The 27,423-nt window shown below is 55.8% G+C and overlaps 3 protein-coding genes across 4 annotated transcripts; 1 reads left to right on the top strand and 2 right to left on the bottom strand.

The window, feature by feature from the left end:
- The first annotated feature begins 140 nt into the window (after window positions 1–140).
- On the top strand, window positions 141–7,100 carry SPOUT1 (SPOUT domain containing methyltransferase 1). 2 transcript variants are annotated; one of them, XM_058524237.1, is made up of 12 exons: window positions 141–188; window positions 805–850; window positions 1,131–1,256; window positions 2,534–2,693; window positions 2,928–3,017; window positions 3,131–3,180; window positions 3,395–3,525; window positions 4,730–4,802; window positions 4,906–5,004; window positions 5,499–5,601; window positions 5,756–5,903; window positions 6,839–7,100. In XM_058524237.1, exons 1-12 carry the CDS (start codon window positions 153–155, stop codon window positions 7,004–7,006), a joined length of 1,230 nt encoding a protein of 409 aa, XP_058380220.1. In that variant the 5' UTR covers window positions 141–152; the 3' UTR covers window positions 7,007–7,100. The 2 variants fall into 2 exon arrangements, with proteins under 2 accessions (XP_058380220.1, XP_058380221.1); XM_058524238.1 differs by lacking the exon at window positions 141–188 and adding an exon at window positions 353–373.
- On the bottom strand, window positions 6,996–10,171 carry ENDOG (endonuclease G). Its single transcript, XM_058524245.1, has 3 exons — window positions 9,600–10,171; window positions 8,309–8,418; window positions 6,996–7,335 (listed from the first exon to the last, which is right to left on the bottom strand). The coding sequence occupies exons 1-3, from the start codon at window positions 10,107–10,109 to the stop codon at window positions 7,053–7,055; spliced, it is 903 nt and encodes a 300-aa protein (XP_058380228.1). The 5' UTR covers window positions 10,110–10,171; the 3' UTR covers window positions 6,996–7,052.
- Window positions 10,172–11,464: 1,293 nt separating this feature from the next.
- TBC1D13 (TBC1 domain family member 13) lies at window positions 11,465–26,377 on the bottom strand. The gene is made up of 12 exons (XM_058524239.1): window positions 26,281–26,377; window positions 25,280–25,353; window positions 23,618–23,658; window positions 22,973–23,034; window positions 22,721–22,820; window positions 21,772–21,854; window positions 19,538–19,697; window positions 17,335–17,545; window positions 16,613–16,776; window positions 15,224–15,384; window positions 14,982–15,039; window positions 11,465–14,084 (listed from the first exon to the last, which is right to left on the bottom strand). Exons 1-12 carry the CDS (start codon window positions 26,301–26,303, stop codon window positions 14,019–14,021), a joined length of 1,203 nt encoding a protein of 400 aa, XP_058380222.1. The 5' UTR covers window positions 26,304–26,377; the 3' UTR covers window positions 11,465–14,018.
- Window positions 26,378–27,423: the final 1,046 nt, after the last annotated feature.

Below are 27,423 nucleotides of genomic sequence, written 5' to 3'. Positions count from 1 at the left end.
GGGCCGGGCCCGGCCCACGCGCTCTCCCAGCAGCCCGGCGCCTAGGCCACGCCCCCGCGCTCCTTTGGCTCTCCGATTGGACAGCTCGGAGGAGGTGTGGCCGGAAAGCGCGAGTCTGATTGGCTGGGCGTAACAGAAGTCGTGCGGCGAACATGGCGGAGCGCGTGAGGAAGCGGCCCTGCGGCCCGGTAGGTGGCGGGATCGGGGGTCCGGGGTGGGACTGGGGGTGGGGGTGTGAGAACGAGCCGCGTGCGGGCCCGTGGCGGGGGAAGGCCGCGCCCTCCGCTCCCGCTTCTCGCTGATCCGGGGCCGCAGGGCCCAAGGTGCCGCATGCTCGTGGCTGCGTGCGCCCCTGCCCGGATGAAAACCGAAGGTGGGAGCCGGGGTCTGAGCCAGAGCCGGGAGCATTGTCGGGGGCCCTCGAGGCTACCCTGGCCGGGCCCAGATTCAGGAACTAGGACCCTGCTCGCAATCCCGAGCCCTTTCGTGGCGTATCTCTTCGGACTCCCAGGGTGACAGTGGGCAGGTCCTGTTCCCCTAAGCCTCAGTTTTCTCTTCTCTCCAGTGAGAACTCATTCGGCAATTTACTGAGTGCTTACTATGTGCCACGCTAGCGCCTAGCACTGGGGTACAGCAGGTCCCTGCCCTCGCAACGCTGTCCCTGGGGCAGCAGCGTGTGGGGGTTCCCTGGTTTCCTCACCGCCCCCATTTAGAGGGAGGAGACAGCTGTGGAGCAGCAAGTGGGACCCCTCCCAGGTTGACCGTTCAGCCTCACTCCTGTACCTCTTCCCACTCCTATTCCAGGGTGAACACGGGCAGAGAGTCGAGTGGCGAAAATGGAAGCAACAGAGTAAGTAAAGGGCTGGGGGTGGCGAGTGTCTGTGCCCTCCCTTCCCCCAGGCCATTCCAGCAGTGCACAGCTGAACCTTAGGGAAAGCCACCAGATTTGTCCCCTTTGGGTCCCACAGCACTCAAAATGGGGAGGAAGGGGGCTAGAAGTCCTTGGAGGCTCCTCTGGCTGCTCACCCAGCAGCACTGGGGAGCCCAGGCTGACCCTACTGAGAGGACACCATCTCCTGGACTTCTCCGAGTCCCTCTTCCCTCCACCAATCGGATGTCCTCTCATCCAGAGAAAGAGGAGAAAAAGAAGTGGAAGGATCTCAAGCTGATGAAAAAACTGGAGCGGCAGCAGGCACAGGAGGAAGAGGCAAAGCGCCAGCAGGAGGAGGAGGCAGCTGCAGAGAGGGAGGACCGGGGTGAGCCGCCTGGGCCCTGGGCAGGGCCAACAGTGTTGTATCTGGAAGGGACCTTAGAGACCAGTGGGTCCAGACATCTTGTCCTGATGGAGAAACTGAGGCACAGAGAATGGGAGAGACCTAGAAAACTGAGTGCTAACCTCCCGCTTAGGTAGATTTCAAGCCTATAGAGGTAAAGGATCGAGCCTCGTGACAATGCCCCCAGACCTCGTTATCCTAATGACAGTTATGTTTTACTTTTTTATTGAGAACTTTAATTTCATTTTTCACTTAATTATTTTGATTCCATAAGAATGCCTCTTTTTTTCTCATCAACTAATACATGCTCAAAACAAAACCCCCCAAATACAAAAAACTATAAATAAGAAAGGAAAAAGTCCCAGCAAACATTGCAGTGCAAGTTTTTCCAGATGTTATGTTATACCTGCTTACACACACGGAGAGAGAGGTGTAGATACGGTTTTACAAAAGTGAGACCACCTGATCTGCGTGCTTCTGGACCTGGTCTTTCTTGTCCCACATTGTGTCCTGGATGTCCTTCCACATTAGTATGTCTGGGTCTACCCTAACAAATTGTATCTTGTCTCCTTGGCCAGACCTGAAGCTCTGGAGGGTCAGGGGGCCGTATCGTACCCTGTAAGCCCAGTGGTTACCAGTGATGATGGTGACAGTGGGGACAGCAACTGAGCATGTCTGCTGTCTCAGACATTGGGGAAGCCCTTTATGGGCATTATCTCATGTGGCTGTCTTTGGATGACTCTGGGAGGGAGAGTATGATGGTCCCTCTGGAGCCAGATGTCCTGATCCGCCATCTCAGTTGTCCTGCCTTTTGTGTGACCTCGGGCCACATATTTGACCTCTCTGGGCCGCAGGTTCCCCATCTTTCAGTGGGGATCATGGTAGTACCTACTTCCTAGGGTTAGTGGGTAAATGTGCACACATAAAAGCCACTCACTATAGATTTAGCTCTCGTTATTATTCCCATCTGACAGCTGGAGAACTGAGGCAGTAAGGGGCAGAGCCAGGATGTGGACTTAGCCAGTGCTTCTGACCACCCGCTAGCCTTGCCCAGTGGTCTGCCCTGCTCATGGGAGCCGTGGCGATTTTCCTCCTGGGGAGATTGAGGCCAGGACAGGGGAGTTGGATCTATTTTGCTGATCTCAAAATTCCTCCCAGTGGGGAAATTCTCGAACTCTGGGCCCTGGGTTTAGAGGAAGGGAGGGGAGAGCATGACCCTGGCCTCTCAGACTGACCTGGAATACCCCTCCCCTCCCCAGGGCGGCCCTACACCCTGAGCGTGGCCCTGCCAGGCTCCATTCTGGACAATGCCCAGTCGCCAGAGCTTCGCACCTACCTGGCCGGCCAGATCGCCAGAGCCTGCGCCATCTTCTGTGTGGATGAGATTGTGGTGTTCGATGAAGAGGGCCAAGATGCCAAGTGAGGGGCCATCTGACAGGTCCCTGGGGCTCAGGGAGGAGGGAGGGGCTTCCAGGATTGGCCTAGCTTCACCCTTTGCCCTGCCTACTTGCCTGGGCTGAGAACTCTGCCTGAAACACCCTCATTGTAACCCTAGTGGGTAGAGTTGGAAGTGGGGGCACTACAGAGGTCGGACTGGGTGGAGGAGCTCTGAAGGGAACACAGTAGGCTCTTGAGCCCTCTCTTTCTCTCCAGGACTGTGGAGGGAGAATTCAGGGGAGTCGGCAAGAAGGGGCAGGCGTGCGTGCAGCTGGCCCGGATCCTGCAGTACCTGGAGTGTCCACAGTAAGGGGGTGAAGGACAGACTTCCCTGGGCAGGAGGGAGGGGTGGTGGAGGTGCAGGTCAGGCTGGAAGTGGCCTCCCCTGGGAACTTCCTGAGTTCTGCGTCCTTCGCTAGGTACCTGAGAAAGGCGTTCTTCCCCAAACACCAGGATCTACAGTTTGCAGGTAAGGCTGGGGGGCCTGACCCCTGTCTCCCATGGATTGCCCCTGGACCCTGAGAAATCGCTGTGCAGTTGGGAGAACAGGCCCAGGCAGGCAAGGCCTGTGCCTGGTGGGCAGCAGCAGGTCTGGCAGAGCTGGCACTTGGACCAGGGTTCCCGGCCACAGCCCTCAGGTGCTTTGGCATCTCCCAGGCTCCTCCTGGTCTGTCCCCCCACAGGGCTCCTGAACCCATTGGACAGCCCTCACCACATGCGTCAGGATGAGGAATCTGAGTTCCGAGAGGGCGTCGTAGTGGACCGGCCCACCCGGCCAGGCCAGGGCTCCTTTGTCAACTGCGGCATGAAGAAGGTAGTGTGGGAGGGTGGGTGGGGACACCCTTCCCAGACACACCCTGGCTACCGAGGGCAAGCAGAACAGGTGAGTGGGGAGCCCTGGACCAGGCATCTCTGCCTGCCAGTCCCCCATTGATGCAGATTTGGGCCAGAGAAGTGCCTAAAACGAGACTCTCGTTAGATAAACCTAGGAGCAAATTTACTGTTTTTTTAAAAAGCAAATCAACAGAAGATAGTCCTTATGCTAAAAACAAAACAGATGTGCCGGCCCCGTGGCTTAGCGGTTAAGTGCGCACGCTCTGCTGCTGGCGGCCCGGGTTCAGATCCCGGGCGCGCACCGACGCACTGCTTCTCCAGCCATGCTGAGGCCGCGTCCCACATACAGCAACTAGAAGGATGTGCAGCTATGACATACAACTATCTACTGGGGCTATGGGGGAAAAAATAAGTAAAAAATTGTTAAAAACAAAACAGAAGCCCACAACAAGTTTAGAATCACTCTGGGGCTGCTCTAGTGTGAGGCAAGGCGAGCTGGGGATTGGAGCGTTCGTTTACCACCTGTTCCCTCTCAAGTCTGCTAGAGTCAGAGGAGAAACATTTACATGTGTGGGATCCCCTCCCCTCAAAAGAACAAACCAGAAATAACTGGCTAAAAGCAGACCAAGATGACCCAGACACAGATGAAAGGAGAGAACGAGAAACCCTCAAGAGGGAGAGAAAGGGCCCTGTCCTGGACTCAACAGTTGGCACAACTCGGGAGCGTCGGTCGTTATTCCTCACAGCTCCCGCAGTGTGCGTTTACTTCACACCAGACCCTGTGCAGTGCAGCAACAGCTATTGTTTATGGAAAGTTTTCCGTTTGATAGATGAGGAAACCTGAGGTTCAGAGGGGTTCAATGACCCGCTTAAACTCCTACGGCTAGTAAGTGGCATAGCCACCAAAAGTTAGAAAAGTGAGATTTCACCTACTCATGAAATATTTACCCCCCACTACGTGCCAGGCCCGGAGCATTCATTTTTTGACCCGTGTCTCGTGGTCATTTTGCATGAATGGTCTCTCGTGAGCAGGTCTGATGCAGGTGCCGGGGTTGGGGGTCAGGGGTGAAGATTGTTGACCTGGACCCCTTAGGTCTGTTGTCAGCCCCACAGACATCTGGGAGAGCAGTGACCCCTGCTGGTCCTGCGGGGAACAGCATCACTTTCTTCTGGCTTTTCCCCAGGAGGTGAAGATTGACAAGAACTTGGAGCCCGGCCTCCGGGTGACGGTGCGACTGAACCAGAAGCAGCTCCCAGGTGTCTGCAGGCTTCCCCTGCCTGGCCAGGCTGAGGGCTTGGAGCCTCCTCCACCTCCTTGTCCCCTTGCCCCGTCTTCACAGCCTTTCTGCTTGCCTTCCAGAAAGCAAGACCTACCGTGGAAAAGTCGTGTCATCACAGGACCCTCGCACCAAAGCTGGTCTCTACTGGGGCTACACGGTCCGACTGGCCTCCTGCCTCAGTAAGGACAGAGCTTCCTCCTATGAATATTTCTCCTCTCTGTCTGGGAGCCTTGCTTGACCCAAAAGGCAGACCAGGGTCCTTGTCCTACTAACTTGCTGTGTGTCCTGGGGCAAGTGCCTTTCCTTCTCTGGGCCTTGGTCTCCCTGAGTGCGCTGCCTGGAATGCTGTTGAGACTTCTGAGGAAACGTATCGTGACTGATTAATGATGTCTGCCCTGGGGTTGGGAATGGGGGCAGAAGGACCGGATAAGGCAGAGGTGCGCTCAGAAGCATCCTCAGGGCTCCTTCCTACCCGCCCTCTGCACTGTTTCCCCAGGCGCGGTCTCTCCCTCCTCAGTCCCTGACTCCCCGGGAACAGTGGAGGGCCTGGATCTGGCTTCCTTACCTGAGTCCCCTTCTTCTTCCCCCCTCCCCACTGAGTATACACACACACACAGCCAAGCGGCTGTGGCCTGTGGGGAGCAGGACCCCTCTGAGCTGGCCCCACCCCCAGGTGCTGTGTTTGCTGAGGCCCCCTTCCAGGACGGGTATGACCTGACCATTGGGACGTCAGAGCGAGGCTCAAATGTGGCCTCTGCCCAGCTTCCCAGCTTTAGGTGGGTACAGGCTGGGGCAGGGCCAGGGACCAGCCTGGTGGGGGCAAAGCTGTACAGACTGGGCCTCTGCTGTGTACGGGGACCGAGAGCTCTGGTGGCGGCATTTGGTGTGGGCTTGATGGGCAGCCAGTGATCCCCCTCCTGTGGGTGCCAGGCACGCTCTCGTGGTGTTCGGGGGCCTCCAGGGGCTGGAAGCTGGAGTGGACGCCGACCCCAACCTGGAGGTGGCCGAGCCCAGTGTCCTCTTCGATCTGTACGTCAACACCTGTCCCGGCCAGGGCAGCCGCACCATCCGCACGGAGGTGAGCCTGCTGCCTCCCGCCTCCGGCCCCAGGCTGTTCCCCGGTTCAGTCACCAGCCCAGGGCCGGGGCCTCGGGGTCTGTCTGAGGGGTTGACACTCTCCCTGTCGCCCACCTGCCCAAGGCTGCCCTGAGCCAGCCTTCTCTGGGGATGGTCTCCTCACCCCCTCGGCCTCTCGCCACATCACACATGCAGCAGGGACAGGATATGGGAGCTGGGAGTCAGGAATCCTGGGTGCTGGTGCCCGGCCAGCTGCTCCTAGCCTGGATGACCCCGGAGACCCCGCCCGTGCCTGCTCTGGCCTCCGTTTCCTTAGCTGCTCGCCCAGTGTTCCACTGCCTCATGTGTGACTGTGGTGGGCAGGGCAGCCTCCCTGCTGGGCTTCACTGGCATCTCAGTCCTGTGGGGGACAGTGTGCAGCCAGCTCTGAGAGCCTTAGTCGTGGGCATCTGTGGAACCTGGGGTCAGCAAAGAATGCCGTGCTGTGGGCACTTTGCTGGGGGAGGCTCTGTTGCTTCCGTCAGTCTTAAAGGATGGTGACTAAACAGATGGACAGCCCCAGTCTACCTGCCCCCTAGGGCCCTGCCGGGGCCAGGTGCCTGCAAGCCTACCAGCTGCACCTTCCCAGCAAGAACCCCGGCTCCCACCCTTCCAACACCTGCACTGGGGGCTGAGAACTTTCTGCCCATCGCCTCCCTTCCCCTGGCCCTGAGAGGCAGGTATGATTAGGATCATCCCCATTGCACAGAGGAAGAGACTGAGGAATAGAGAGGTGAGGCCTTTCCCTGGCAGGATGAAGCTGGGCCTTTCTGTAACCGACCAGGCAGCAGACCCCGACGGGCTGGGTCCTGGGTGGTCGGGCACTGAAGACAGGCTGGGAGCTGGGGCACCCGCCAGCCTCCCAGGCCCCAGCCCATTGCTGCGCTTCCCTTCCAGGAAGCCATCCTCATCTCCCTGGCTGCCTTGCAGCCTGGCCTCACCCAGGCGGGTGCCCGGCCCAGTGAAAGGTCCTGCCAGACCCAGGACAGTGAAGAAGCAGCGGTGAAGCCAGAGGTTCCTGCGCATCACCTGGGACAGACAGCCAAGACTTGTCTCCAAAAATAACCACCTTTAATACAAGCCATCCCCCAGTCTGGCTGGGCTGCCGCCCTCACTCGCTGCCTGCAGTGATGGCCTTCAGGCTGCCTGCTCGCGCCAGGATATTTGGCACAAAGAGCAGCCCTGAGGCCCGCTCAATGCTCTCGATGGGCACCAGGAAGCGCTCCAGCGGGATGGCCTCGTCCACAGGGGCGTTGGGCATCACATAGGAGCGGAGTTCGATTTGCCCGCCCACCGCCTCCAGGATCAGCACCTTGAAGAAATGGGTGGGCACTGCCACATGGTTCTTGCCGATTACCTGGTACTTCACATAGGACTTCCCATCAGCTTCCATCCTGCGGGCAGAACCAGGCACACATGGCCTTTCAGGGCTCCCAGGGGGTCTGGTTGGATCCAAGGCCACCATTTCCAGGAAGCCTTCCCTGACCTCCAACTTTTGTCAGCCTGCATGACTGGTCCTTCCGCGTGAGGCGTCTGTGCCCTGCTTGGCTCCCCCAGGAGGCTGGGAGCTCCCCGCAGGGTAGAGACTCACTTTCACCCTGTCTTCCTCATGCCCAGCACTGGGTGAAGCAGGGTGGCTGGGGGCAATAAATGCTGCTGAAGGAATCAGGCCTTCTCAAGATTCCCATTTGTCCCGCACACGTGACCACTGTGTCTCCCCGTGGAGGGTGAGCACCAGGGGGGCAAGGCTGGGACAGCTGAATTCCCAGCCCCAGCACAGGGGGCCTGATGCACAGTGGTGCCTGAACACTGGAGGGGGACTTCCGGGCTTCCCCCAGCAGAGTCTGCTCCATCTCAGCAGGCCATAGGAGGCACTTGCTAATTCAGGGTTATCAGTGCCCCAGCCACCGCCTCAGCCAGCCCATACTGAGCCCTTACTAGGGTGACATCCACCTTCCTACTCTGTCCCCTAATAGCTAGGAGGTAGGTAACTGGCATTTTCCCAATGTTAGAGGAGAGGACGTGAGGTCATTTGCGCACAGTACTGAGACTAGGCGACGGGGCCTGGGCTCCATCCCAGGCCTGTGGACTGGGAGCCAGCTGCTGTGCCACAACCCACTGCCTCCCTCATGCCCGTCTTCAGCGGGCCAGAAAAACCATTGAGCATGCCAGGGGGCGCTCAGTCCCTTCTACCGGCAGACAGGGCTGCAGAGGAACAAGCGTGAAGGCTCAGGGTCAGGAAGATGGAGTGGTGACCTGGTGGTGCTGGCACCAAGCCTGGGGTAAGCCTGGGCAGGGTGAGTGGCAGGAGGGGGCCTCTGGTGAGGGAGGCCCTATCGTCCCCAGGGCCCCCAGTTGTAGTCTTACCTGGGCAGGAAGAGCGGCCCCGTACAGACATAGACGTTTTGGTAGGCACGGGTCAGGCTTCGGCTGTACTTCTCCAGGTTGTTCCAGGCGTTCTGGTTGAGGTGGGGCACCTGGTGGGAGAAGTGGGGCTCAGGGCCTGTGGCTGGGACCTTTCCTCTCTGTCAGAGGGGCTGCCCCAGGCCCTGAGGGGCGGGCACTGGCACCAAGCCAGGAGATTGGTGGGGGGGGGGGGTAACAGAGGGAACAGGTTAAAGGAAAGGAGAGTCGCTCCAGGCCACCTGGCCATGAGGGTAGAGTCCAGATAGAGCTCAAGGGGGAGCTAGCTCACCCCCATCTAGCATGAGAGGACTAGCACCCCAGGTTTCAAAGCCATTTCTCAGGTCCATAGAGCCATACGAAGGAAAGGGACACATCTCCTTTCAAAGAGAGAAACTGAGGCCCGCCCCTGCCCCCAGGGGCTCATGGGAAGGCCAGCTCACCCAACCATCTGTCCTTTCCTTTTCCCAATCAACCGCGTGCAGAGCACAGCTGGGAACATAGTGAATCTGCTGGACTCCATCACTTGGGCTCTCCAGTCCTCAGTATGGTGTCGAGTTAAATGTGTGGGGGACTGTGCTGCTGGGAGCACAGAAGTCAGGTGCAGAGGCTCAGACCCCACGGGCTTCCCCCAGAGCCCCACATCAGTCTCCACCCACTGGGTGCCAGGCCCTGCTTCGAACAGGGCTAGAGGTAGGGTGGCTTGTCCAGGGGGCACAGTGACTGCTACTAACAGCCGACTGACTGCGTGCCAAGTAACTTTCCTTTTACTCCTGGAAGGCAGGCAGGCAGGGGAGGACAGTGGCTGAAAGTTCAGGGTCCCCTAGACAGACTCCCTGCGTCTCCTCTTGCTGTGTGACACTAGGCCAGTCACTCTGCCTGAGTCTCAGTTCTCTCATTATAGCTAACATTTATTGAATGCTTGCCATGGGCCAGGAAGTGTGCTCAGTACTTTTATATGCATTGTGTCTTCAGTTCCTCCGCGCTACTGCAGGAGATAGGTGAATAACAGTTTATCCCCATTTTACAGACAAGGAAACTGAGGCTTAGGGAGGCGCCCAGGGGCCCTGTGTTAAGGTCAGCCTGCAGAGCAGGTGCTCGCGCCCCAGCGCTCCGTCCCTCCCGCCTCGGGCGCGCGGGGTGATGACCGCGAGCGCGCACCAGGCAGCTTCCCCATCCTGCAGAGGGGCAAACCGAGACTCAGAGAGGGAGGCGCTGGCCCCGCTCTCCGCCGCCGGCCGGGGCGCGGCGCTACCTGTGGCGCGACATTGCTCAGGTAGAAGGTGTCGTCCATGGCCTTCTGGCTCCAGCAGTGGTTGGCGGCGGCGGCGAGGTGGCCGCGGTCGAAGCCGCTGCCGCGGTAGTCGGCGTTGGTGGCGCGGTGGTACGCGTGCACCGAGTCGTCCTCGCGGAAGTCGCACGAGCGGCGGTCGCCGTCGCCGCGGAGCCGCTCGGGCCGCAGCTGCTCGACCACCCAGAGCGCGCCGCGGGTGCGCGGGTCGTAGCACAGCACGTACGACTCGCGGCTCTTGAGCTGCGCCACCCCGGGCAGCCCGTACTTGGCCAGCTCGCCGGGGCCGCCGCCCGCCGGGCCCCCGGGCAGGGCGGGCAGGTCGGCCGCCGCCGCCACGGGGAGCACGGGCAGCCGGCCCAGCAGCCCCGGTGCCGCCCGCGCGTCCGCCCGCCGCCGCCGCCGCCAGCTCTCGGCGGCCGCGCCCAGCCCCGCGCCCAGCGCCAGGATCAGCCCGGCCCGCAGCGCCTGCATGGCCGGGGAGCAGGGCCGCAGCGCGGGTGGAGGGTGAGGCAGGGCGACCCGCGGCGCCGACCGAACGCCCCGACTTCGGGCGTCCGACCCGCGAGGCTCTTAAAGGGGCCGCGCCGGCCTGCAGGGCCCACAGCCGGGAAAGTGCCGGGTCGGGGCGTGGGAGGGTGGGATGTCCGTCCCCTCTACTAACTGACGCTCCGAAGTACTTGGGACTCCAACAGACGCCGTCGGGACCGGCTCGGAGTGGACGGCACGGCGCCCTTTCTTTGCCCTTTTAAGAAGCGGACCTGAGGGGGGGAGGGCAGGACACCGCCGTCTAGGCTCGTGATTGGCCACCGCCAGGCCCGGCTCCGCCCCGCCCCGCCCCCTCTCGGGTCTCCACCGAGGGCCCCTCCTCCTCCGCGCCTGTGCAAAGAGCTCTAACTTAAAGAGCGCCAAGGACACGTGAAGCACCGGTCTAAAGCGCTTCCATGACTACTTGATTTAATCCTCAAGAGGCCCGAGAGGGAGCTCCTCGATGGCAGAACAAGGACAAGACCCCAGGTCTGTCTGACGCGAGTCTATCCTCCTAACCATCACACCATAAGGCAACAATTCTAGGAGACTGGCAAAGATTTTAACACCCAGCGTGAGGGCAACGATGCAGGTGGCCGATGCTCACTGCTGGTTGGAACAGAAACTGATACCAGAAAGCAGCCTGGCAGTGTATATGAAAAGCCTTAAAAAGGCTCATACCTTTCATCCCACCTAGGGGACTGAGCTGGGGAAATAAACTGAGAATGCGAGGATTTCAAACACGAGTCTTCCCCACAGTATTACTTACGATAGAGGCTGGGAAATAAGCAAAATATTCAGAAATAGGGACTAGATCCAGACATTTTTAGCATATTAGATAGAACAGTATATAGCCCATAAAAGTATTTTAAAATCATGCAACAACTTGCTCATCACCAAATGTGATGGGGAGACAATACACAAAACTATATATATCAAGAAAATGACAATGATGTAATAAAAATTACATCTGCGAAGAAAAGACTAACATGTTCTCAGTGATTTTCTCCAGATTGTGGGATATGAGTGACTTGTTTTATTGACATGTCTTTGAATTTTCAATCTAAAATATAACTTGCTGTATAACCATGTATGCGATGCCTTCTTCCCCAGTCCACACTCCCTCCTCCTTCCAGGTGCAGACTGCAGTGGGTGAATGAGAAGAGCTGAACAGGCTCTTCCAACAAGAACTTCCTGGCCTTTTTCTTAGACCATCTAAGAGCCTCCTGACTCCATGCCTGCTCAAACTTTTTTCTCCCTGCTCTGAGGTTCAAAGGTTTCAGCCCATCACAGCACCAAAGCCCATTGCAAAGAACACATGATTTATTAAAGACAACTTGTCATCAACAGCATCGACTCAAGAACAAAACTGATGAACAAACAGAAGCAAACATTCTGACCCTCTGGAGTGAGACCTGCTGAATTCAGACAGCCCAATCTGTAAGTGTCCAAAGTCCTGCGGGCAGCTTTCCAAGAGGGAAGCCTCAGGCACTCCGGCACTCTGGGGACCTCCCTTGAGAGGCTGGGGAGGGGACTCACCAAGGGCAGGTCCTTTCCTCAGGCAGTATCCCACTGGGGAGCTCAGCCCAATCTGGCCCCGTCCCTGTGCTCTTGATCTTCATCCCAAGGTCAAGAAGGGACCAGCCCCAGGTCTGACTGAGGCAAATCAGATGCAGTGATTCAAGTAGTGTGGCCCCAAGAGGGAAGGCAGGGGGACAGGCAAGAGGGAATGCATCAGGTGTCCTGGGCAGTGTCTGTGTCCGGGCTGTGGCCCCAGCCTCAGGCTGTGAAGAGGTCAAAGTTGGGAGTGAACCACCAGCTGACACCTTCTGGGAAGAGGGTGAGCCCGGCTGGTGGGAAACAGTGTCTCTGCCTGGTGCCAGGGTCTTGGAGTCTGGTAAGGATACCAGCTCCGTCTCCCTTGCGCTCAGCTCCAGTACAGAGCTCAGCCCTCCCCACCAGGACCCGCTGGAAAACCAGGAAGGTCCCAAAGGCAGGGGGAGAAATGCTGACTCTGCCCTTGGAAGGCCAGGAAGACTGTCTCTCCAACTCCCTTCCACCTTCCCAGCCCCACCCTTCATCCCCAAACCAAGCACTTGCCAATCTGCAATAAATAACCAGAAGTCTAAATAAATAGTAAAAATCTCCGAAATACTGTGTGTTGGGAAAGGAGGAGGCAAAACAGCAAGTACATCACATCCCAGCAGCACCCAGGGCACAGCCTGGTAAAGGAGCCACAGCCGGGCCAGGGTAGGCAGCAGGAAGTCCTGGCTGCCAGACTCGAAGGCTCTGGGGGAAGAGTGCCCTGCTGGCCAGTCTGAGGAGAGGGTGGGGACCCTTGCTACATTACCTAGCCTTCCAAACCCAAACCACCCATCTCCTCACAGGAGAGAGGGGACTTGCTCAGAATACAGTCACTCCTCCAGCTGCTCCTGCTCAGAGTACCTGCCCCAAATCGTGGGGACAGCCCCAGCAGGTGACCAGAGAAGGGCCAGCATCCCCTTCAGCCTGCTTGGGGGAGACACGGCTCTCCCGGCACTGACAGGTCCAGGGCCTTGGGGCTCAGCTGCGCCCAGCCCAGGGAGGCTCTCTCTGGTCACACTTGCCCTCTATGGGACTCAGCGTCCAAGGCTGGGACCTGGAAGCCATGGGATGACCACTCTTCTGAAGCACTTGGATCCCAACCCCTGGAACAGAATCACCTTCATGTCCTTTTCCTTTGGAAGAGGAGAGCCTTTTGGGGACTCTCTGGGAGCCACAACTCCCCCTCTTCTCCCTCCTCCATCCCTGGGCAGAAAGGAGGGGAAGAGGCTCAAAGCTTCATGGGCCATCATTTCTCAGCAGCTTTTGGTTTCCTAGATTTCCGTCGCGGGTAGCAGATTCAGGGCCTTCCAGTGAGGCACTGTGGACTCCCTCCCAGCCTGGGGGACCTGGGAGCCGAGGGCGGGGATGGGAACAGGGTGCAAAGGCCAGGGTTGACCTCCAGGGGCTCTGCTGAGCCAGACTCCTCATTCTGTCTCGGGGGTTCACAAGAGTGGAGGGGAGGAGGGAGAGGAAGAGGCTGGGGATAAGGCACCCCAAGAGAGAAAGGCAGAGGGAGAGCAATGGAGAGAGGAGCAGACAGAGCAAGAGTCACACACACCATCTGTGAAAGAGGTGGAGGGAGGAGGGAGGGAGAGAGGCAGAGGGGCAGAGAAGAAGCAGAGACCTAGAGGGATCAGAGACACTCTCCCCTCCCTCACACACACACTGACAGACACACAGAGCGGGGAGAAGCTGACACCTGGGGGATGAAGAGACACATGACACACCAACTCACAACTACAGGCAGACACACACTCACTGGGAGAGGGAAAGAGGGTGTGACCTGGGCCTGGCAGCTTCTTAGCTCCTTCACAGTGTCACCTTCCCCATGGAGAAGCCTAAGCACCAACCCCCAGAAGAAGCGGTTTCTGGCTCATTTGCCAAGCACCTCCCCAGAACAAAGCCCAGAAGAAGACCAGAGAGGAGAAGGGGAAGGGAGCAGCAGAGCAGAGCAGGGAGGGACCCTTGCCAGCCCCCAGTGCCCCCAATCTGCCCCAGCCCCAGGAAACAACTTCATGAGCTCCAGCCTTGCTCAGCAGCCTGGGCAAAGGGTCCCAGGGTTGCAGGGTGAGGAGGGTGCCAGGGCTTGGTGGTTAGGAAGGAGCATGGCACAGTGTGCCCCGGTGGGAGCAGCCTAGGGTGAGGAGGTCTGGAGCGGGCCACTCCTGCAGCTTCCCCTCGGGCTGGGAGCCCACAGGCATCTGCGTGTCCCAGAAGCCAGGGCACAGGGTCAGCGTCTTCTCTTCCAAACCTGGGCCTCTTGCTGCCAGGCTACTTCGAGTCTTGGAGCTCCGTGGCTTTCTGTAGGATCTGGCAGACATCTGTGATGGGGTAATCCTGGGCATGGGAAAGGCCAACAACATGCCTCTCAAATCAGCTAACCCTTTGCCACCTCTGCCACACCCATGCCCTTCCCACGAGGACTTGTCACCATGCTGGACCCTGAGCCTCAGGGACAGGGACCACAGGTTACCAGACACCCGCCTTCTGCCCAAACCCCTGCATGTAGCTAACACGACACCACTACAGCACTAACTCCACTAGCCCAACCAGTGCCACCCAAAGGGGCTCACAGCACCCTCCTTGGGACCAGGACACACTGCCTCACCTCTCCCCAACTCCTCTCATTGAACCCTGAGCTCCATTCATAACGAGCTTGGTACTGGGCTGGACGCTGGACACGCACTAGCTCACTGGGTCACCTCAACAGCCTGACGAGAAGGTTACTGTGACTACGCCTGTTTTACAGATCTGGTCAATCACGTTATTGAAAACCAACCCCAGGCCAGGCGCTGGAGAAACTGAGGGCTAGAGAGGTTCTCACTTGGCTCAGGTCACATGACTAGCATAGCTGAACAAAGATGTGAACCCAAAGGTGTGTGACTCTTGAGCCCACGTTCTTACCCACTGTGCCCCACACTCCCTCCCCAGGTCTGAGCCTGATTCCCAGTGAGCACTACCACGTACCGGGTGCCACTGTGTCCCGGGTATGTGTGTAGAGCACTTGGTTCAGAGAGGCCAAATCATCCACTCAAGGCCACACCACTCAAGTGGCAGAGCCGGGATTCAAACCCAGATCCAAACCCAGATGTGCCTCAGGGGTCTGGACTCTTAAGCCCTGCTACCCTCTACTGTTCCGATCCCAGCCTGTCACAGCGGCTGGCATGCGGTGGGTGCTTGGTAAGTGTCTGCCTCTCGGCTCAAGACTGAGCTCGCCCCTCCAAACTCCATTACCTGCAGGAGCCGCATGTTTATGGTAAAGTCCCCCTCCAGCAACTGCTCCCGGATCAGTCTAAGGAAAACAAGCAGCAAAAGCGCTGGGCCCTTGAGCCGCTCCGAGTGCAGGCCCAGCCGGCCCTTCCCACTCCTTCCTCCCCACCACAGCGAATTTGGTTTGACGCTCACCCGAGAATTCCAGAGGCTTGCTCCAGCTGGAGAGCAGCCCTGCCCACCCCTCTGCTCAGGGTCACACTCACATGAGCATGGCGCAGCAGACGAGGAGGAGGAAGTCAAAGCGGCTGTCGTCGGCGAAGAGGGAGTCCCAGATCCGGATGACGTCGGGCAGCAAGAACTCCTGGGACAGCAGCAGCGTCAGCCAGCGGAAGGCGAAGAACTGGGGCTTGATGTTCTGCTCTTGCTGGGGAGACAGAGGAGCGGGTGGGGTGCAACAACCTGTGTCAGCTGGTTGCCAGGCAACACCACGCAGCGTATTAGATGTGAATTCACATAAGCAGCAGGGCCCAGGACCTAACAGAGGCCACAGCAGGCCAGGTGTGAGTGCCAGGCACACTAACGGGGAGATGACACTGGGCCACATAGAGAGCCTTGCTCCGTTAAAGGGGCAGCTGCTGCTTGCTGCCAGCCAATGTCGTCAGATCTTCGGATTTTTTTTGTGTGAGGAAGATCAGCCCTGAGCTAACATCCATGCCAATCCTCTTTTTGCTGAGGAAGACTGGCCCTAGGCTAACATCTATTGCCAATCCTCCTCCTTTTTTGCCCTTTTTCTCCACAAAGCCCCAATAGATAGTTGTAGGTCATAGTTGCACAGATCTTCCGATTTTTTAAGAGAAGCCATAAACCCAAACCTTTATATAAGCTCTCTAGATTTATAAACGACAGCTCCAATTTTTTGAAAACACTGTACAGATTATAATCTTGGGATTATGCATTATAATCTTGGGTTTATGGACAACAGAAAGACCATTAATCAGGCACCTACTACAAGCTTGGCCTTGTGCTTAGCATATTAAATATATTATATCAATTAACTCCATACAACAACCCCACAAGGCAATCACTCCACACAGAGATGAGCCCTCTGGTCAGCCACAGTGAATACTATTAACTGGAAAAGCATGTTAGAAAACAGCAAAAACATAATTCCATATTTGTTTAAAAAGACACGTTCACATGTTTATATTTTCTTGTTCACAAACTGTTATTGTTTATAAATAAAATTTCTTTTTACTGAACTGTTTTCTGAAATAAACGTGAAATGCCATTACAATCATTTTTTAAATTATTTTTAATTTTCAAAATGAAGTTCATACTTCTTTTCTCAGAGGACTACTAAAAGGCTGAACCAACTCAGCGTATGGTAAAGGCCGTGCACTGCGCCTGACACATGATGGGCACCATACAACTTCCCCTCCACACCTGGCCTGCTGGGCTCCCACCATCTGCAGCCTGGGTCTCCCAGGCCTGTCTCAGCTAGAGGTCAGCACTCTCTAGCAGGAGCAGCCACTTTCAATCCCCAGACTCAAGCCAAACCCCGACGGCCCTGAGCTTGGGATGCTCAGGAAGCCCGCTGTCCTTAGCCCCTTTCCATCCGTCTGTCCTGTCCTATGTGGTCCTGGGGTCCTCACCAGTTTCAGGTAGAGTTCTACGTCCTTATCCTTCAGGGTAGAGTACACCTTTTCCATCTTGTAAGTGATGCCACATTGTGAGTCATCCAGGCTCTTGATGAAGTTGTCCCGGATCTCAGCCATGAGGTTGGTGAAGCAGAAAAAGGTGTCTGCCTCGGCGTGCTCTGGGCGAGATGGGCAAGGTGGGGGCAGCCGCAAGAGAACTGGTGCCCGCCAGAGGCCCACCCCATCTCTCACCTACGCGAGACCCTCCCCCGCACCTCTAAGCCTCGCCAAGTCACCCTACCCTCACGGTCAGGCTCAGTCCCTCCTCTGTCCTTGAGCACCCTCCACCCCCAGACTAAGGACATCACTGCTTTCTTCTCACATCTTCTGGCAACGCCATACAATTGATTACATGCTCTTCTGATATTATTCAAATCATTATTTATTTAAATCTTTTCTATCATTCAGCTTCCTGTATATACATCTCATCTCCTCTACCAAAAATTCAGTTACAAATATTAAGTCATCAGTAAACTTTCAACATTCTAGAAAGTCTGAGTCAGAAAGGATCTCAGAGACGATCCAGGCCAACTCCCTCATCTGACAGAGGGAAAATGGGGGCCCAGAGAAGGGAAGTGAGTGGCACAGTCTGATAAAGCCCATTAGCCCAGCTTTCCTCGGTCCATTTTTCTAGGGAGCCAGCAATGAGGGATGTGGGCAGCCAAGAGCCCTTTTACCTTTCCACTCGCTATTGGGGTCGGTGGCAAAGGTATAGTAGAGGGGCCCCACGATCTCATTCATGCCCTGCACGTAAGCGATGCCAGGGTTGAGCTTGGCGTAGATGAACAGGATCCGCTCCACCACCTCCCAGTGGGCCTCACAGCCATTGGGCAGCACCTCATACTCATTCGGGGATGAAGACGCAGAGAGCTTGTGTGGGGAGCTCATCTAGGGGAGAAGAGGAAGAGCCTGTTAAGGTGGATGGCATTTTCAAGACGAAAAAACTTGAAATGTTAGGCTCAGAAATGTTAGGTGACTCATCAAATGTCTTGAATTAAGTGGCAGCACTCAGATTTGAACCCAGAGTGGCTGATTCCAGAACGTGAGGTCCAAGCCTCAGAGAATGCCCAGTGCTTTCCAGCTTTCCAAGAATCTGCACAGGCATGACCTCATTTCACCCTCTTGGCAATTCAAAAGCCAGCAGGGCGGAAATGATTATGCCCAGATTACAGAAGAGGAGACAGAGGTCCAGAAAGGTGGGCCTGGGGCCGGCCCAGTGGCACAAGCAGTTAAGTGCGTGTGCTCCACTGCGGCGGCCCAGGGTTCGCCAGTTCCGATCCCGGGCGCATACAGACGCACTGCTTGGCAAGCCATGCTGTGGCGGCGTCCCATATAAAGTGGAGGAAGATGGGCACGGATGTTAGCCCAGGGCCAGTCTTCCTCAGCAAAAAAAGAGGAGGATTGGCAGATGTTAGCACAGGGCTGATCTCCTCACAAAAAAAAAAAAAAAAAGAAAGGTGGGCCTGGTATTACTCGCCCAAAGAGATGAGGGGATTTAACTCAAATTGCCTACCAACAGGTCCAGAGGTCTAGGGATAAAGTTTGTGATCAGGCTCTCTGCCACCAGAACCAAGCCTAAACCTAAAATGGGTAAAAGCTCGGCTCTCAGAGCCCCATACTGTAGTGAAATGAATGACAGAAGCCAGTTCCCTACCTCACCCTACAGCCACGTAAGAGGGCCGCCCACACAGCAAGCCACTCAGTCACTTAGCCAAGCATTCTGTACCTCCCGGCACACCCAACTCTGTCCTAGGCATGTGGAACCCTGGGATCAGCTGTAATTGTCCTTGTCACCTCTGCAGCGGAAAATGGCTGCTCTCCTAGAGACAGAGCCTTGATCAGTCGTTCCACGTGAGGGAAAAAGCTTCTGCAGGAGTATCTGTCTCTAGCTTGTGGGAGGTTACAGAGAAGCATTTTTCCTTTGTTGGAGAACAGTGAAAAGTTCTGAGGAACAAGTTAGAGTCCAGATACCAAAGCAATAGGTCTAAGTTAAGGAATAAGATAACACACTTGTTTGGCTACAAGCAGCTTCTCAGAGTTACAGGAATCTGCTAGAAGACTGGAGTTGAAACACAGCATGACTTGGCCACCACAAGTCCTATCAATTCTGCCTCCTAAGTCTCTCACATCTATCCCTGCTCCACCCCAGCCCCAGGCCCACCTACCCTTGCCTGGACAATGCAGCAGCCTCTCCACCTCCATTCTTGCCACCTCCAATCAACATCCCCACAGCACCCACAGCAACTTTCCACCAGAGTGGACCTGAATCACGTCACTGCCCTGCTTAGACCGCTGCAAGGGCTCCCCAACCCTCAGGATTGAAGCCCCGCGTGGCCTCACCACTACTGACCTCTCCAGGATCCTCCAGCAACCTCCTCTGCCCTTCCCTCTGCCTCTAGCCACACGGGACTCCTCTATTCCTTGAACACACCATGCTCTCTCCTGCCCGAGGACTTCCACAAATGCCCTTCTCCCCACGTGGAATGCTCTTTCCTCTTAGTTCTTCGAGCCACAGCTTAAATGTCACTTTCTCAAGAAAGTCTTCCCTGATACCCAGACCAGGCCAGCTCCCCAGCTCCATCACTGCTCCTGTCACTTTCTCATCACACACACAATTACTTTCTCAAAAGCCATCGCCACCACAAGACTAGAAGTCTGGCTCCTTCACTGCACAGCAGGGCCCTCCCCATGGCACCCATTACACCCAGCCCTTGACACCTGGCTTTCAGAAAGAGCCCCAGAGGGGACCTGGCAGGACCAAGGTTGCTTTGGCTAACTGTCAGGGCAGATGTTCGCGGGCCCGATAGCCTGTGGCCCAAGGGAAGTAGGAAGGAAAAGGCTGTCACGGGGCATCCCTCGGGCCCCTAGATTGCCTCTCACATTTGTCACCCCACTCCGGTTCCGGGCCACTGTCTGGGATTTCAGCGTCGTCTGTTCCACCCGCTTACGAAGGGTCTCAAACTCATTCTGGGGGTCCAGGATGAGGAGGCAGGGGTACTCGGTGGCCCTCTGGAAGAAGGATATGTCTGGGCACAACCTCCTGTCGAGAGAGAACAGGACAGAGTGCTATTACTCAGGACAGAGGTTTTGGGCATTTCATCAGCACCCTGCTGCCAGGTGCCCCAGCATCCCAAAAAGCATTTTTTTGTGTGGTTGATTTTTAATTAACGACATTTTATTTAAAAAAACAACAGTTTTTAAAAAAACATAGTTTCTAAAAAGCAATATAGTCATTGTACATGTATACATATCCATATTCTTAAGTGTATTGACAAATAGATACACACACACATATATATACATGTTTTTTTAAGTGTCTTTATGGTCTCACAATCTAACTCTTCTCTTAAACCACAAACATCTTTCCATGTCAAAAATATCTAATATGTACAAGAGTGTTAACTGCAGTGTGGTTTAAAATGGTAAAGAGGTTTGGTTAAGTTACACATTGTACAACAGACTCCTATACAGCTGACATGGGAAGATGTCCAAGACAAAACGAGAGAAAAAAAGCATGCTGGGAGACAGTCTCTAGAATGTGATCAAGTTTTTAAAATATATGTATTACAGTATATGCACGTTTTTCGGACGTTTTTTGTGTGTGTGAGGAGATCAGCCCTATGCTAACATCTGCCAATCCTCCTCTTTTTTTTTTGCTGAGGAAGACTGGCCCTGGGCAAACATCCGTGCCCACCTTCCTCCACTTTATATGGGACGCCGCCACAGCCTGGCTTGCCAAGCAGTGTATTGGTGCACGCCCGGGATCTGAACCGGCGAACCCCGGGCTGCTGCAGCAGAGTGCGCACACTTAACCACTTGCGCCACCGGGCCGGCCCCTCAGACTTCTGATATACAGCACATTGCAAACTTGTCCTCTAGAAAAAACTGAACGACGTGCTACAATCACCACCAGCGTAAGACAGAACCTGTTTCCCCAGAACCAGGTTCAAGACGTGGTCCTCCTCGACTTACACAGGGCCATTAAAACACCTTGTGGGAAGAGGCTGCCCCAACACCAGCCTGAGAAGGAAGGAGATGAGAGCCCCCTTCCACATCCTAGCTGAGCTACCCGGGGCTGGGTTTCCACAGGGGCCATCTGAAGCTGGGCCTGGGCAAAATGAGCAGAGGCAGAGAAGCAGCACCCAGGGTGGTGAGGGCTGGAAACACAGCTAAGGACTGGTAAGGGTGGAACTGAAACCAGGCGGACAGACTCCAGCACCCGCACTCTAACCACTCGGCCCCACTGCAGACAAGGCCTTCCTTCCAGCTCCTCACCCAGCCTTGCGGGAGATTCCCCCTGCTGCCAGGCTCACCAACCCAACAGGACAGCACAGCCAGTGTTCCTACATTTCACTAAAAGTGGAAAAGCAGGCACACGCACACATCGTAGCTCACAACTTTTTCTAAAAACACATATCTGATCCTGTCACTCCTGTGCTTAAAACCTTCGCATGACTGCTCCACGTCCTTGTGATCAAGTCCAAGGTCCAACCACGCTGGCCTTCACACTGCTCCTCAAACATGCCAGGCTCCCTGGGCTCTCAGGGCCTCCCACAGGCAGCTCCCCGCCCACCACAGCCTTTCCCTCCCTCCTTCCTGGACTCCTCAGATGTCAGCTGAAACACTGCTTCCTCAGGTGAGCCCTCCCGGAATGCCGTGCAGCGCCCTGAACTCGTCCTGCAGAGCATTTACCACGAACGCTAATTACACACATCTATTTTGTTGAACGTCTGTCTTCCCACCTTCCCCCCTAGGTTCTGAGGTCCTTAAGGAGAGGGTCCATGTCTGTCTATTCCGTGCTCAACCCTGAGCTTGGCCCTGAGCCTGCCATAGAGTAGTCTCAATATTTGTTGAAGGAATGAGCAGATGAATCCATAACGCCTAGCACAACAGAAACTGAGGCAAGGAGACAGGAGAGCCGGCTACTCAATGCCCTCGCCAGCCCCACTCTCAGGCTCGTTATCACTAGGGCCTGGATCCAACTATGGGGATAACCCACCAACAGTTCCTCAAACACCCTCCTGTGGGCCTGGGCTGGAAACGGAAAGGACGGAACTGAGAAACCCCCGAGAAATCCCGAAGGCCAGCTCCCAGCCCCCAGGCGCCCTGCTTACCGGACATCTTTGTCGATCTGCAGCAGCACCTCGTTGTCCCTGAAGTACGTGTTCCACCGGCTGTCGGGGTTGGGGTTGAGTGGCTGTGGGGAGAAAATAAGCTGCGCTGTTGTAGACCCAGCTAGGGCCCCAGGGGCACATACCAGCCTGGGGCCTGAGCAGTAATCTCGCACCAACAATCCCACCGGAGGCCCAGCTGTGGCTCTGAGACAGCCTGCGAGTGACTCGAGGAGCAGCACAGGCCCCCACAGCCACCCAAATCCCACTCCAACTCTACAGCCAGCAGGCGAGCCCTGGAATCTGCTCTGAGGACACCCCTGCTTGGAGGGGACTCTGTCCTTTCTCTCCACTGCTGTAGCTACAGGATGCTGCCTATAACAGGTGCTTGCTAAATGCTTGTTGAACGAATGAATGAGTGTTGTACCATTAGGTCTCTTCGAATCTAATTCATCAAGGCTTTGAGTCGCCAATTCCAATCCTTGGAGGACCAGCCTGGCTCCAATCCGCCTCCACTCCCTGCACTGCAAGGCACCAGGGAAGAGCTCAGTATTGGAGGGTAGAACGAGGCTTCCTCCAAGCCACAGGAAGGCAGTTTATCCTCACTCTTGCCTGCTCTGATTTTCTTCAACTATAAAATCATAGAGCCTTCCTCAAGGAACAGGGACGAGGAGGAAACGAGACACTGCACTCAGAGGAGCTGGCTCAGTGCTGTACAAACAGCACCCCCCAACCCCAGCCAGCACTTATATTCCCGACTGGGCCTGGGGAGAAGCGGGGAGAGACACAGCCTTCGGGGCTGAGCAGCCAGACACAGAAAGGAGGGACTAGAAGGGCCAGAGGGGACCGAGACCAGCTGCACCTGTCCTCTGGGGTGGGGGAACCTGCCTGCTACAAAGCTCGCACTTCTCCTCACTCTGTAGCCTCAGTTCCCCTGCCAACCCCTACTCACATGGTCCTCAAAGGTCACATCCTCCCTGGACACACCCATGTTGGCCTTGGCAATGCCGGGCTGGATGATCATTTCCCTCAGGAACTGAGAATATAGCTCCCTGCAGGAGAGAAGAGGAGATAGCAATGATTCCCAAAGTCTTGCCCAAGGAGCCCAGACCAGAGGAGCAGCAACAGGAAGCGGGATGAGTTCACCACCACCTGTCCTGTCTGACATGAAGCCCTCCCGTCATCCCCCTTTTTTGGGTCTCACCTCTGTTTGGCCAGGATGGAGGTCCATGAGGCTCTCTCCAACGGGAGGTAGTTCAAGAGAATCTGCAGAGGGAGAGAAGCAAAGCTCTGGCAACTCCCCCAGCCCAACCCTGGACGGTAGGTGGAGGCTGACAGGTCTCAAGGAAAATGTCTGATAAAACCCAGAGAAGACAAGATGGGCTGAAACCCAGGAACCCAGGCGTGGGCGGGGGATAGCCTTCCCTTTCCTCCCCACTCCTTTATCCCAAACTGGCCCTTTCTACTGCCTTTCCTCACACAGACTCTTCCAACTGATAATAAAACCTTGTGCTCAAAGGAGCTGGAAACCAGAACACTGGGGTTCCGTTCCCACCTCAGCTAACAGTTCTGGGCAAAGCACAGCCTTTGTTTTGTCCCAATAAGCATCACTTCCACTGCACTGTCTGGACCAGGGAGCAGAGGGTTCACTGGCATTAAAGTGTTTCATCCCCCAGGGGATCCTGGAGGAGACACCTAGAGAAACAGAAAACCCGGAACTTCCCAGAAAAGCCTCCTTGGACAAGCAAGGAAAGGCACAGAACAGGAAGAAGGGGCTGGGGTGGGGGCAGCCCATGCAGGAACCCAGGGACTCCCAGCAGAGCAGAAGCCCCGCCCCAGGCACACCCACCTTCCAGCAGAGGCACCGCAGTCCGCCCTCACAGGGGATGCCTGTGAACACAGCAGGCAGAGGTCATGCCCCCGCCAGAGTCCCATAACCCCTCAGTCCTCCACCTCGGAGCCAGCGGTCAGCGAGGGGGGTTGACAAGAAGTACTTCTTCGAGAACCATTTTCTGCCAGAAAGATTACCTGACTAGATGCTAATCCTGTGTGTACTTGCTCTCCATCACCCCTGCCCCCAGCCCAGAGCTCCCTGTCTGGAATGTTCTTTTGAGGATAACACCTTCTCATCCTTGATACTTCTTCCTCACAGCAGCCTTTATCAGCCACCAGCTTACCACTAAAACTCTTCCCAATCAAAGTTAGGTCCCTCATTATAAACAATAATGGGGACTCGTGTGACTTCTCTTTCATAGCATCCATCATAACTGAGATTGTATAATATAATTTGCATATTTATTTAACATCTGTAACCCCTACTACTGGGTAAGCCCCAGAAAGACAAGAACCAAATCTGCCTTATATTCCCAGTACCTAGCAGAGGGCAGGGCACACAGAAAGTACTCCATAAGTATTTGTGGACATAAATATAAACGAAGCCACGAATGCTAAGTGCTTTGTGCTTTACGGACATTATTTCACTTAATCCTCATTATAACCCTGGTAAGTAGGGAAGATCAGCATCACTGTCCTCATCTTACTGATAAAGAAACTTACCTGTAAAGACAGAGCAATCAAGGATTCAAACTCAGGTTTGTCTTGACTTCAGAGCCCTAACTCTTAACCACTACTGCAGACTGCCTGCCCTGAAGCCTGGCTGACTCTTCAGGTCAGCACAGATCCCAGGACCCCTCAAGATCTTCAGGGCCTAAATGTCACCCCTGAAGAGAAAGACAAACTCCTCCCGCACTATCGTCAGGAACATCACTAAAGCAGCTATTGCTACGGTACCCCCAGCACTGTGAACAGGAGCTAATGCCTCCACCTCCAAATCTGCATGGGGCTGAAGGGGGCAACTCAAGAATTCCTTGCTGACAAATTACATGGGCAGAGCAGAGACGAGAAGATACACAGAGCACCTTGGGGTATTTTTAAAGACAAGCAAAAATCTGTATTGGAAGGTTAACAATGCCAGGGAGGGCAAAGTCAGAAATGGCTAAGGTTCAGCTTCTTAAAGTCAGTGTCTCAAGACCGGAATTTCATCATTAACCAAAGTTCACTGTTGCCTGAGTCAGCTCTGACCCCAAGCCAGGGAGAGAACCAGGAACCACTCTGCAGCTTAACCAAATTCAACAACACAGGAAGCTTGCTGACGAACGAGAACAGACGCAACCTTGGCTCCATAAGTCTCCTCCTCGCTCTCACTCTTGTCTTCAGTCCTGTCCAGTTACTCTCAGGAAGCAGTAGGCGTCACTTATACGCCAGTAAGCAGCCTGTCTAAGGCCTACAGGTATGCTCATTGTGGCTGTCACTCGTGTGGAAGTCACTCGTGTGGAAACCCCTTCCAAGCTCACGGCAGTCACTGGCTGTTCAGCTCCACAGAACCTGGAGAAGGCCCCAAGAGGCAGGCCGGCCCCCCGAACTGACCAGGTGTGGCCTTGGGCACTGTGCCCTCCATCCCAGTCACAATGCCGCTCTAGAAAAACCCTGAAAATGGAGAGTTGTCTCTTACCACTAAAACTGAGTTCCCGAAGCTTTTCCAAGGCGATCGTGGGCTCCTTCAGGACATCCTGGAAATCTGCAATCCTAGGACAGGGAGGGGAGGCAAATGATGCACACCCAAACCCCAAGATGACAGACTTAGTAACCACTCCTCAAGCCCACAGCTCCCTCACACCACCAGTCTCCAACCCGCTCCTCCTTCCCCTTCAGGACAGAAAGATGGCAAAGCCAAGAGTCTCCGCCAAAGGCAGCTTTGGAGAACCCCAGATCACTTCTTCCTCTAAGCCCAGAAACACAGAGACAGCATTGTCCAGAGGTTCTCAAACAGCACCACGCCATCGGGCACATTCTACCACTGAGTGAGCGGCATTTATCAGGCAATTCCTGCTGGCCGGGCCCAGCCCACAGCACTCCTATCTGAACTCAACGAACCCCAGGAACCGGGAGCAAACGGATCCGTAGAGAAGGGATCTATCCAACCTGCACGCAGCTCTCCAGGCTCAAAAACAGACCCAGGAGGCCTCTGGCCTGCCCGCGGGCACGCACAAGGTTTAAAGAGCAAGTCGGGGGGAACACTGAACAGTGAGCAAATGTAGCCAGGGCCGCAGGGCTGGCCTGGGGGAGGCGGCAGACCGGAGGATCCAGGTTCTCCAGCCTTTCTAGTGATAACCGGCACGGGGACGGGCGCGTCTGCACACAGCAGGGAACTGGGGCAGAGGGTTAACAGGGAGAAAAAACGGGGGGCGGGGAGCCCCCGGATGAGGGAGACCCCAGGGAAGGGGGACACCAGGGGTCCAGGGTGACGGAGAGGGAGAAAGGGGGACACCGAGAGGCAGCGAGGTCCTTGGCTCTGCGCCCCTCAGGCCCACAGCAACGAGGCTGGGAAGTGGGCGCCCGAGACCCTCTGCGGTGGCTCCCGGTTCCCGTCCGCACCCGCGCCCCCCTCCGCAGGGCACAAGCGGCGGCCCAGCGAGGAGCGGTCTGGCCAGCCTGGCACCCACGGCCCCTCACCGGCTCTTGTGTAGACTCGACATGGTGTTGACTTCCGGATCCCCCTGCTGCCTCCCCCGCCGACGCCGCCGACGCCCCCCAGGGACGCGGGGCGCACGACAAAGGCGTCCGACCGGAAACGCAGCCGCCGGCGCACGCGTTCCGTGCCGCTCGGCTCACTCCGCCCGGCCCCGCCCCGCTCACGTGCCACCCCCTGCCCCCGCTGCGGGGGCGGGGCGGGGCCGGGGTACTAGGGTGCCAGGAGCACGCCACCACCCCACCCACACCGGGCCTGCCCACCTTGTGCCCCACGTTTGAGGGCGCGCTAGTGCCGGCGCAGCCTGTGTGCCCTGAGGCTACGCTTTGCGCTTCCTGGGCCTCCGTTCCAGTTACGCAATATACCTGTCAGCCCGTCCTGCTCCTCAAACCTTCCTCACCTGCAATAACCTCTTGCGTCCCTGCTTCCGGAATGTGGACCTTCCCTGCTGAACTATCAGCCTCATGGCTGGTCTTTTCACTCACGAATCCTCCAGGCCTGTGGCAGGGGCGGCACAGAGCAGATGGTGCGGATGCAGGAGCAGGACTGCAGTTCAGTGTCTCCTTGACTTTTGGACATGAAGTTTACCATAGTATCGGAACAATAGAAAAGGAAAGCCAAGATTTCAGGATCCTTCCCAAGGAAAGACTGTTGGCAGCCTTACAATGATTTTCTCTACACATCCGTGCGCCTATGCGCATAATTGTCCTTATTTTTTAAATTTTTCTACACATAGGTGAAAACTTTGTCACTGGACTGTGTAACCTTGAAACCTCCTCCAGCTCCCAGGTGCCTGCCCACCAGGACTTCACTGCCCCACAGAGCAGGCACACAGATACCTGTTCCTTTATTCACTCATCCCACAATTTCTGCTCTCACTATGTGCGAGGTACCGTGTGGCAGAATACAAAGATGAAGGTCCTTTATATGAAATATAAGAAATGAATAAATGTTGACTTAATTGCACACCAGGAAAGGAATATTTTTCCAGATACAAAGAATACCAGCCAGCCCTTGAAAATGGTGGTTAGGAAGACAGGGAAAAACACAAATGATAGGTTAAGAAAAATACAGTTGGCTATCATTTGGAAAAAAATAAAGTTCTATTCCTACCTTACATCTGACAG

This window comes from Diceros bicornis, chromosome 28 (assembly GCF_020826845.1).
Source record: "Diceros bicornis minor isolate mBicDic1 chromosome 28, mDicBic1.mat.cur, whole genome shotgun sequence".
NCBI classification, from domain to species: domain Eukaryota; kingdom Metazoa; phylum Chordata; class Mammalia; order Perissodactyla; family Rhinocerotidae; genus Diceros; species Diceros bicornis.
Note: the sequence above shows the minus strand (reverse complement) of the source record. Positions and strands in the feature narration are given on the sequence as shown.

Excerpts from the sequence above, each read along its gene's own strand:
- SPOUT1 (XM_058524237.1), top strand. The coding sequence starts at position 153 with ATGGCGGAGCGCGTGAGGAAGCGGCCCTGCGGCCCG. Across the intron at positions 1,257-2,533 it reads TGCAGAGAGGGAGGACCGGG|GGCGGCCCTACACCCTGAGC; the intron begins GTGAGCCGCCTG and ends TCCCCTCCCCAG. Across the intron at positions 3,181-3,394 it reads CCAGGATCTACAGTTTGCAG|GGCTCCTGAACCCATTGGAC; the intron begins GTAAGGCTGGGG and ends GTCCCCCCACAG.
- ENDOG (XM_058524245.1), bottom strand. The coding sequence starts at position 10,109 with ATGCAGGCGCTGCGGGCCGGGCTGATCCTGGCGCTGGGCGCGGGGCTG. Across the intron at positions 8,419-9,599 it reads TGAGCAATGTCGCGCCACAG|GTGCCCCACCTCAACCAGAA; the intron begins GTAGCGCCGCGC and ends TTCTCCCACCAG. Across the intron at positions 7,336-8,308 it reads GGGCCGCTCTTCCTGCCCAG|GATGGAAGCTGATGGGAAGT; the intron begins GTAAGACTACAA and ends TTCTGCCCGCAG.
- TBC1D13 (XM_058524239.1), bottom strand. The coding sequence starts at position 26,303 with ATGTCGAGTCTACACAAGAGCCG. Across the intron at positions 19,698-21,771 it reads CAGATCGACAAAGATGTCCG|GAGGTTGTGCCCAGACATAT; the intron begins GTAAGCAGGGCG and ends CTCTCTCGACAG. Across the intron at positions 15,040-15,223 it reads GTCTGCTGCGCCATGCTCAT|ACTGATCCGGGAGCAGTTGC; the intron begins GTGAGTGTGACC and ends TGTTTTCCTTAG.